Source organism: Lupinus angustifolius, chromosome LG15, assembly GCF_001865875.1.
Source record: "Lupinus angustifolius cultivar Tanjil chromosome LG15, LupAngTanjil_v1.0, whole genome shotgun sequence".
NCBI lineage: Eukaryota > Viridiplantae > Streptophyta > Magnoliopsida > Fabales > Fabaceae > Lupinus > Lupinus angustifolius.
In genome coordinates this window covers 6,730,805-6,741,711 of record NC_032023.1, presented here as the reverse complement: position 1 = coordinate 6,741,711, position 10,907 = coordinate 6,730,805, and the positions used below count along the sequence as shown (strand labels likewise).

The 10,907-nt window shown below is 33.4% G+C and overlaps 1 protein-coding gene across 2 annotated transcripts; it reads right to left on the bottom strand.

Annotated features, from left to right (window-relative positions):
* LOC109328449 (palmitoyl-acyl carrier protein thioesterase, chloroplastic-like) lies at positions 5,317 to 10,223 on the bottom strand. 2 transcript variants are annotated; one of them, XM_019561917.1, is made up of 7 exons: positions 10,048 to 10,223; positions 8,397 to 8,896; positions 8,170 to 8,303; positions 7,497 to 7,610; positions 6,924 to 7,092; positions 6,750 to 6,818; positions 5,317 to 6,016 (listed from the first exon to the last, which is right to left on the bottom strand). In XM_019561917.1, the coding sequence occupies exons 2-7, from the start codon at positions 8,880 to 8,882 to the stop codon at positions 5,744 to 5,746; spliced, it is 1,245 nt and encodes a 414-aa protein (XP_019417462.1). In that variant the 5' UTR covers positions 8,883 to 8,896; positions 10,048 to 10,223; the 3' UTR covers positions 5,317 to 5,743. The 2 variants fall into 2 exon arrangements, with proteins under 2 accessions (XP_019417462.1, XP_019417463.1); XM_019561918.1 differs by lacking the exon at positions 10,048 to 10,223 and adding an exon at positions 9,871 to 9,878 and having other exon boundaries at positions 8,397 to 8,890.

Below are 10,907 nucleotides of genomic sequence, written 5' to 3'. Positions count from 1 at the left end.
ATTAAATAAAATGTATGCTACCACCTTGCTTGTTGGAAATTAAACTTGTCTAGAAGGTAAAAACAATTATCACGTGGTCAAAAGTTTCGGTCTTAAGTTTTTACACCTAGAAGATTACTTTTGAATTTGACAACTTGTCAAATAGTTGGTTTGATATAAGTACTAGTGCCACTTGAAATGTCAAAAAGATGGTGCAAAGTAACTGACCTTCACTTGTATAAATAGGAAGCATGTATCATGATATATATAATATAATATAATATATATATATAATATATAATATAATATAATATATATATATATATATATATATATATCAAGAAGTGAGAAATATATATTCATAGAGAGAGAGAGAAAAAAAATCTCCATGGAGCATGGTAAGAATATGAGAAAATTTTAGTGTTATTTTAAGTGTGTAAATTGGTTATTAACAAAAACCAAGGTGTTTGAGAGTATTATTTTTTATTCAATGCAAATATTTGTTTGTGTATTATTTTATTCCCATAGTATCTCTCTCTAATTGGAAATTTCAATTTTAATTTTAAAGAGACTTGGGAAATTTTTCTCAAAATATATGAAGGTGTTGGCCCAGTCAAATGGACGAGGTTATAAGGGTAAAAATGCCAGATCGAGCTTATGGAGCAATGAAGAGATGAAGCATTCGTGATTACTTTTCATGGATGGACAAGCTCACGAATGAAATGAAAAACAATGGTGGTGATATAAAGGAGAAATAAGTTATGAAAAAAGTCATGTGTACACTTTCAAGTCGATTTGATTATGTAGTAGCAGCCATTGAAGAAGTAAAAGATCTCACCATAATGACTCTAACTACTTTGCATGCATCTTTGGAGTCACTAGAATGAGGATGAACGAGAGATCAAATGGTACATTTGAACAAGCTTTCAAAGATCAAACAAATGTAAAAAACGACCAGCTTGGGTAAAGAAGGGCGAACTATTTCCAAGGACGTCAGAATTTCAAAGGTAGAGGGAGAAATCCTCAATCTGACTCAAGCCAAGGTCAACGAGGTAATAGCTCCTTTCAAAATAAATCAAATATTCAATGCTACAAATGCCAAAAGTATGAGAACTTTCAATCTGGATGCAAATCTTTTATCCAGTGTCATAATTGTAAAATGTATTGTCATTATAGTCATGATGTCGTACTAAAGCATTGAACATTAGAGATAGTCATGCTCAGATTAAAGAAACAAAAGATAAAATGAAGATGGTACTTACAATGTGGCATGTAGTAGCTACTGTGAAAATGAGAACTAATGGCCACTAGATTACTAGATATAGGTTGCACTAATCTGAAAATAAAGCACTATTTTCTGACTTAGATGAAAACTTACATGCTACATTTAGGCTTGTGAATAATTCAAAGCTTGAAGTTTTGGGAAAAAGGAAATTTTCCATCAGATTAAAGGATTGATCTTTAAACTGTATCTTTGATGTATTCTATGCATCTGTTATATGTCAGAATCTTTTAAGTATGGGTCAACTTGCTGAAAAAGATTATGATTTAAAATTCAACAATGACGGTTACACCATAAATGATGTTTAGATGGGCGTGATAGAGAAAAAAACATGTTAAAGTATCATTTATTTCCAATGAAAATTAAGTATTATGTTGATTTGTGTTGCAAAGTTGTAGTTGTTGGTGACAATTAGTTTTGGCGTATGCGACTGGGACATTTCCACTTTGAAAGCATCAAGTTCCTTGGAACTTGTTTGCATGTTATCAATGCTTCTAATAAACTATGTCAACCTTGTGTAGTAGGCAAGAAGCATCGATATCCTTTTTCCTAAAGAACATGCCTGGAGAGCTTCTAAATAACTTGTGCTAATGCACTCTGATTTGTGCTATGTGGAAGTTCCATCCAATGGAAGTAAAAAATATTTTTACTTTCACTAATGACTTTAGTAGGAAGACATGGGTTTATATTCTAAAAAATAAACCTATTTCTTGTGACACGCTTAAAATATTTATGGCATATGTTGAAAAGTTATTGGTTATACTCTAAAAACCTTAAGAACTTATGAGGCAACAATGTATATTGTTTGTGATGGTTTCTCGAGAAAGTAAGGAATTAAGCATCAAATTATGGTAAAATACATTGCTCAGCTGAATGGAGTAGCGGAAAGGAAGAACAAAATTCTCATGGATATGGTGAGAACCATGCTCCATTGCAATAAATAACCGAAGATTTTTTGGGTCGAAGAAGTGGCTTGTGCAGTATACTTTTTAAATAGGTATCATGTTAAAAGTGTTCATGACAAAACACCATTAGAAGCTTGGAGTGGACAAAACCCAAATCTCAGTCACTTAAAAATATTTGATTGTGTTGCTTACACACATGTACCTGATCAGATGAGGAAGAAGCTCGATGACATGGCAGAAAAGTGCATCTATGTAGGATATAGTGAAGAAAAAAATCCTACAAGTTGTGCAAACTAAAAATTCAAAAGGTAATCATCAACATATATGTTACCTTTGAAGAATGTGGAGTATGTGACATGTCAGAAAAAGACAACGAGTTGTGGCCTATACTAATTACTGTAAATGAAATAGATGATAAGTCGATGAACTACCAACTAAATCAATATTAGACTCACCAACTCATATATATCCACAAAGGGAGAAGCATCCACCTACTCACTTGCAAAATTATGAACTTGGCAGAGATGATGATCCTAATGATTAGGAGGAAAAACTTACTTATTATGCTTTATTTGTTGATTATGATCTAGTGACGTATGAGGAAGCAATCAACAAAGATTGTTGAATGAAAGCAATGGATGAAGAAATTAATGTCATTGAGAGGAATGATACATGGTAGTTAACAACAGTTCCTGGAGGAAAGTATTTGATTGGTGTCAAGTAAGTGTATAAAACAAAGTACAATCCATGTGGAGATGTTAATCATTTCAAAACATAATTAGTAGCAAAAGGGTATAAATAAAAACTTGGCATTGACTATTTTGAAGTTTTTGCTCTAGTTACTAGAATGGGTACGATGCGTATGATTCTTTCCATTGCTGCCCAAAATCAACGAAATATTTTTCAAATAGATGTAAAGTTTGAGTTCTTAAATGGTGTACTTGAAGAAGAAGTTTATGTAGAATAACTACCAGACTATCTCCAACAAGGAGAGAAAGATAAAGTCTACAAGTTGAATAGAGCTTTGTATGGATTAAAGCATGTGCCTAGAGCTTGGTATACTCGTATTGACACATACTTCATCAGGAATGGCTTTCACATAAGTCCACGTGAGCATACTTTATACATCAAGGCAAATCAGCTTGTAGATATCATCATTGTTTGCTTGTATGTGGATGATCTAGTCTTCACCGACAATAATTCCAAATTGTTAGCATAATTTAAGGAGTATATTTTCACACAATTTGAGAAAACGGATATGAGCCTAATGCCTTATTTTTAGGCATTGAAGTAAAGCAAACAACTGAAGGACCTTTTATTTCACAAAAGAAGTTTGCAAATGATATTCTAAAGAAGTTCAAAATGGAATTTTGCAAACCAATTTTGACTCCAGTAGAAGAAAGGTTGAAGCTTGAAAGAAAAGGTGGTGGTGACACTGTCAACTCAACTAACATTAGAAGGTTAGTAGGAAGTTTCACGTACTTGACAATAAGAACACCCGATATAGTTCATAGAGTTGAGCTTATAAGTAGATTCATGGATTCACCAAGGCAATCCCATTGGCAAGCTGCAAGACAAAATTTGAGATATGTCAAAGGTACAATTGATGAAGGTATACTTTATTCAACTTATAACATATCAAAGTTAATTGGATACGCATACATTAATTGGGTTGATGAAACTGAAACTCGAAAAAATACTTTGAGTTATGTTTTTCATGTTGGTACAGGTGTATTTTCTTGGTCCTCCAAGAAACAAGAGGTTGCTTCATCAACAAAGGCAAAGTACATAGCAACAACAAATTGTGCTACTCAAGCAGTTTGGTTACAAAGAACATTGAGTGAGATGCAAAACGAACAAGATGGAGCTACAAAGATATTTTGTGACAATAAATCAACAATTACTCTGACAAAGAGTCCAGTGTTTCATTTACGCAGGAAACATATCGACATTAAACATCACTGCAATCGTAACTTTATCAGAGATAAAGAAATCATCATAGAATATTTTCCGTTAGGAGATCAATTAGTAGATATTTTTACAAACTCACTCAAAATAAATTTGCTCTTGAAGTTAAGGAATATGCTTGGGATGATTAAGCCCAGTTTGAAGGAGGATTATCTAAATTAAACTTGGAAGGTACAAGATTTATCATGCGGGAAACGCTTTGGTCTTAAGTTTTTACAGTTAGAAAATTACTTGTCCAATTTGATAACTTGTTTATTAGTTGTTTTGATAAGGATGCTAGAAGTTATAAGTACTAGTGTCACTTCAAATGTAAAAAGGTGGTGCAAAGCAACCAACTTTCACTTGTATAAATAGGAAGCATGTACCATGTTCTCTATAGATCAAGAAATAAGAAAAATAGATTGAGAGAGGGAGAGAGAGGAAAAAAGAAGTTCCAACTAGCTTGGTAAGAATTTGAGAAAATTGGAGTGTTATTTTAAGTGTGTAAAGTGGCTATCAACAAGTTCTTTAAAGCTGGAAACCGAGTACTTTTGAAAGGAACTACTCACATATCACTAATTACGAACCTAACAAGAATCCAAACAATAAGTGGACCAGTCATATAGTTAGAATATATCACATGCAAGATCCCTACACATCCTAGTCACAGCCATAAACTTATTGTGACTATTATTTATTATAACATGCTTTAACGCTAACGCATACTAACTTTCAGCAAGCAATAATGCCAATGTGGGGTGCTGGCATATGAGCTGGGAGCATGCAATCACAATTGTATCAAATGGAAAAGTCAATCTTGCTGGAGTACAAGTTAATGCATGTTTGCCATGTTCATAAAGAAAATGTCATTTGAAAGAGCAAAACATATTTTTCCCAACCTTGAAAGATTAGCCCAACCAACTTACAAATAAGGTATTAGACTAATAGTATAATGTTCCACTAGATCCAAGATGACCAAAAGGTCAAGATTCAATTCATGAAAGTGATACTTGTTTAGAATGGCAGTCACCCACCCAAAAAAGGGTTAGTTCCTTATGGAAGTATACCCTCTTAACAGTACCCAAGAAAAATTGACTAAATTAGTGGATATAAACTAAATTGGTTAGCCACAAAGAGACTGGAATGACGTTTTACTCTTTCCAATAAAGGGATGGAGAAAAATATACCTAGCCATTTTGATGAAACAAATAAATATTGATGACAGCCTAGTATTACAGAACCATAAATTAAGCACCGAGAGTAGAGAAAAAGCTAATTACAATGATACATATTTTCCTTCTACTTCCCCTCTTACCCACCAGAAATTATTGCATCTCCTTGAGCATGAACAGCATAATACATCTTTACCACTGATTTTAAGAACATTTACTTCAATTTTGAGCAAATCAACTCAAACCAATGGTGAAAAATGTCTCTGGAACATGCCTTTATTGTTGCTTCAGTAACATGAAATAATTTCTACCCATAATAGTAAAACAAACTAGAAGGTATACATATTTATACAAGACACAGATCTGAAAAGTCGATGAAGACTTCCCAGAAGTCCAATCCTATTTGCACGTGTGCATTAAGGAGGCTGATGTCACACCAGGGATTAGCCATCCGATACTTACGCGCTTTCTGCAGCAGGAACTTGATTCAGAAGACCAAACTTGTTTGGAGATTTGAGCCTCCACTCAGTCCTACCCCTCACAATCTCAGCACCATCTTCAAGTCGCAGCAAATGCTTGCACTCAACAGATCCGCCGTCAGCTAAATTGCCAACATCAGCACCAGAGACATCGGTCAATGACTGAAGCACACTATCCTTACCACACTCCCTCCTGTATTCCAAAGTCATGGCGAACAACTCATGACTTTCCAAAATTGGCTGTGGTGCACTCTGCAGCAATCAAAGCACAATCCTTTGGTTAAGGAGCCACATCAATCTAACAATAGACAACTAAACAAATAAAACATCTCAGATTTTTCTTAAATCAATAATCACTTATCACAAAGGGTGAAAATAACAAAGTGATACACAAGATCAAACATCAAACTCTGTTGTTCTATTATCTGTGCTTTCCCACACAGCATAGCATATTACTTGTCAAATATCTCATATTTCAAGTTTCAAGCCACTTCCAACTGGCTTAAATCACTTCTATATGTGTCAAATTCCAACAGCTATTCCTGATAATTGTATGGTTTATAATCCTGAAACAATAACTTCCTTACTGATCATCTATTATATATATTATAAATCACATTATATGGCTATACTATATAATGCCTCTAAGAAACATCACATGTATGGATGTGCCCACAAGAATATAACTACTAGTTTTGAAGGTGCAATACCTAGTGACTGTAAAATAACCTTACAAACTTTCAGAAGCTAAACCTGCAAAAGTAATGATCTTCACACCAACATTCCTCTCAAAAGAAAACATTGATAGTTGATTTGGTATACTATCACAGACCCAAAGGCAGTAGCCAGTAAGAACTGGGCTCTTTAGTGTAAGAGTGCCAGATTGCCTGTGTCATTAGTCAGCCTGACCAACTAATAAATTCACCAAATGAAGAAAGAGAAAGGAATGATCGGAGTTGATAAGAATACAAGAACGAGAAACTACCTCCAGAATCCAGCCAATATACTTCACATTGTTAACATGCTGATTAACATCTAGATCACTCCATCTGGGCTGAAAACAGAGATACAGTGTATAACATAATCACATCAAATCTGAACTCTGAAGTAGTCTTATAAAATAAATCGATGATACAATTACAAAAACGAGTTGGCATACACTTAAACCAGTACGAATATAATCTGCAGTGTCATCAAGTTTAGGTACTTTTTTGTTATCCTCCGTCACAATTGGATCAGAATTCACAAAATACGACTCTATCTCTTCTCTGACTTCTTCTGGAATTTTAGACAGTCTCCTTGTCAGTTTGTTCATCATGACCCAAACACTGTAGAACATGCCCAAAACCATGATATCAGAAAATGCTCATACTTTACAGTGGTCGAATGCCAAGATGCAACATATGCACAATCTAAAGGCTTATACTTAATAAAATAATGAAAACATATCAAGTTCTGGGGTACAACCAGAAAATTTTAACCTTAAAAAGTCCTTAAGTCTGTATTTCTATCAAGATTTCCACATGCATGGCAAAGGCAAACTGAATATTTCAATTTTAAATTGTGGTATATTAAGATAAAGTAAATATAATATAACCATAGCTTTATAAAATCTTAAAGATCAGGGAAAAAACACCCAATCACCAGGCTTCCACATTCAAAGAAACACTTCAAAACATGACCGTTTGAAACAGAAGAAAAGGGGAAAAAAGTTCTTGAGAATGTTTTCTACCTGGAGGCTCTTGTCAATATTTCACCAGTTTTGCAGTCGCGTATAAGCCAATCACGACGCATGCCATTCTTCCCTGATGCAGAAACCCAAGTGTCTACTTGAACTACATCACCCCTGAAACAAATACAGATTCACTCAAATTCAGATGATCAGATTCAGACTCAGATTCCTACACAGTAATTTCAACAAATAGCTTTTCTTCTTTCATTGCAAACCAATTGAAAGCACCAGGTGCTCAGACAATGAATATTGTATATGACTAGTGAACACAGCAAAATGTTGTGTAGTATGTAGTATGTACACATGATATAAGGTGCTTCCTTCAAAAGTCTGCATATGTCCTTAACCTTTAGCCAAAATAGAAGAAACTCAACAAATCTATAAATTATTTTGATGGAAGAAGGTCAAAAATCTAATTAATACCTAGCTTGAAAGCTTTTAAAGCAAAGGACTTCCCATAATCCATCATTCATAAAGCTTATGCTTATCAGATCTATTATCATCTATGAAGAATTTCACATATACAACATACTGAGTACATCATACTTAAATTATATTTACCTCCCCTCTATTTTGAAAAATTACACTCCCATCTTCTACGAAAAAAGTAGAAATAGTATGTGAGTGTTGTAACTGCAACTAAACATAATAAGGGTGAACCAGAGTGACTTACCATGTAGGATAACGATCGACCACAACCTGCATCCGAGTTACTACCCATATTAGATTCTTTTTGCACATTTCTGGCGTAGAACCAAAGCCATCACCAAGAAGCCCAGCAGTCTTAACATGATTAAGTGCAGTTTCCTGTATTTAAACAAATACACTAAACTGAGGTTGATTTGTTACTCTTCACTCTATATAATCAAATTTTGGTTGATATGACTAATATGAGCATACCTGTAAATGATTCATTAAGGTCTCTATAGAGGCTGTTCGATCAGCACCTATTTCATAGGATCTAATAGAAAAGTTTTGGCGGAACACAAGACCATCCTGAACAATTTTTCCTATACCAAAGGGGTCATCGAGCATGTCAGGTCGCTTCGTCTTCCAATCAAGCATCATCCACTGCTTCTCTGCAGCCAGGAAAATAGTTGTGATGGCAGCAAGAAGCATGCTCCAATCAGGCAACTGATTAATAAAAGTCCTTGGGGTAGCAGTCCCAAGCTTCACATTTTCTTCAGGTGCAGCAACAGTGGCTCCATTAATCTTAGAATGGGCTTGAGCGTTTGCCTTAACGTGCAAGCCACCAGAAGACCCATGTTTGGATTTGAATCCTCCCAGGTTCCCAGTGCCACCACCGAGTTTTGTGGCTTTTGCACCAGAATCAGATGAGGGTGAACTTACTGGAAAAAGGGATGAAGTAACAACAGTAGCCACCATGACGATTTCTGCAGCTGCATGCAAAGTTGAGACAAGTTACCAAAAAAATAAGGATACCATTATATTTCCAACAAATTTTAGGACAAGTTTTTCTACTATTATAAAAATCAGAGGTTCTAAAAGAAAAAAAATAATTTTTAACCCACATCAACAATTTCTGGAAGGAACTTTTGGATTTAAAATATAGAGCAGAATTTCAAATTTCACTCTGTAACTATAACTGTGGCTGCAATATTACTCTTTCGAGATTGCAACTGCAGCCACCGGCATTTTTAAACAATAAAACACAATGTAACTGCCACCACAACAACTACAATTTAAAACATTAATATATAATACAAAGTTGTCACGTACAACAATTCTGTAGGCAGAAGCTGTCCATAATCTTTGTTCAGGCAAAAAATTGAAAAATAAATAACATACATGTACTCTTTCTCATGAGCTCCAAATTCAGTGATTGCAAAAAAAAGGTTACAGAATTTTTTGTAAATAGAACAAATTTATTTGACAGAAAAAGTCTATAATTGGGACAAGTTTGAGACACCAATCATTGAACAAATAGATATATAATCAAAGCGAAAGCTGTCACAAAAGTCGGTGCAGATCTAACATTGAATCTACAAAACAACCCGCAAGCCAAGATTACATGGAAAGACCCGAATGAACTCCAATGAAAGATAATAGAAAAAACAAAGCAATTGTGTTTTAAAAATTAATAACCTCAAAACAAGCACAGAAAAATCTAAAACAAAACCAACCCAATATTTTGAAATTTGTGAAACTTTGCTTCTATGTTTATACGTTTTATAAATTACCCAAACAAGCTTAGTTCATAATAACCTCAAAACAAGCACAGAAAAAAATATATGCATCCAATTCTCATCATTAAAAAAATTAGAAAACAATTTCACTACCGAATGCCAAGTTGGGTTATTAAGAAACGCAGAAAACTCGGGTTTTGTTTACATTTTGGAGAAACAAATCTTACTTTGATAAGAAAAACAAATTATTTTTAAAAAACGGAAACCAAGAATTGGAGGTAGAGCTAGATCAGACGTCAAAATGAGAGTAAAACGCGGCGTTTGGTACCTTTATTACACAAGACGGGGAGAAAATAGAAGAAGAAAAAAGGGGAATATTTGATTAGGAAGAAACTAAACAACACCTTATTTTGTCGCTGTGTGTGCACTTTGCTAGTTGAGTCTGCGCTTTCTCCAAAAAATTCTGGGCTTGGTTTGGTTATTATTGTCAAATGAATTTGAAAGGTAAAAGGATAGAGAGAGAGAGAGAGAGAAATGGTGAAATGTTATAAGTAACGAGTGTTAGGGCCAGCGATTGTGGAGTTGGCACTAAATTGACATGCACCTTTTTATTATTATATATAAAATCCACCAGACGCGTCCCTCGGCCTTCTTTCAAATTTCCATTTCCAACTTCACCCATACACTTTTCTTTAAAATATTTTTCTAAGATAAAATGGTCTCTGTAAAAAATTTATATTGTCATTATTATATTATTTAACATTTATATATATTTATATTGATAGTGTATAGAGATTTTATTCTATTAATTATTATCTAAGGAAAAAAAATATACACATTATAAGTTTTATATATTATTATTTTATTAGTCATTATCCATATTAATTATTATTGGTTCTTCAAAAAAATTAGATTAATAATAAATGGTGTATTAATTGTACGTAAAACTTTCTATTGAAAGTCACTTTTATTTTATATCTTAAATAAAAATGATAAATATTAATAATATATGATGTATTAATTTTGTAAAAAAAATTATATAAATATTAAATTCATTTTTACTATATTATTATTATTATTATTTCACTTTTATCAGGAATTTTTTATCTATGCATTATTATTAGGTAATAGATTATTACAACATTATAGTCAAAATAAAAATATTCTAATTCTGTAGTTATAAAGTTACATGGTAGAAGTGTACTATTTGAAGGAATTTTGGCTTTGGTAGATTAAGTTGTTGTAATTAAGGACGGTGATATTT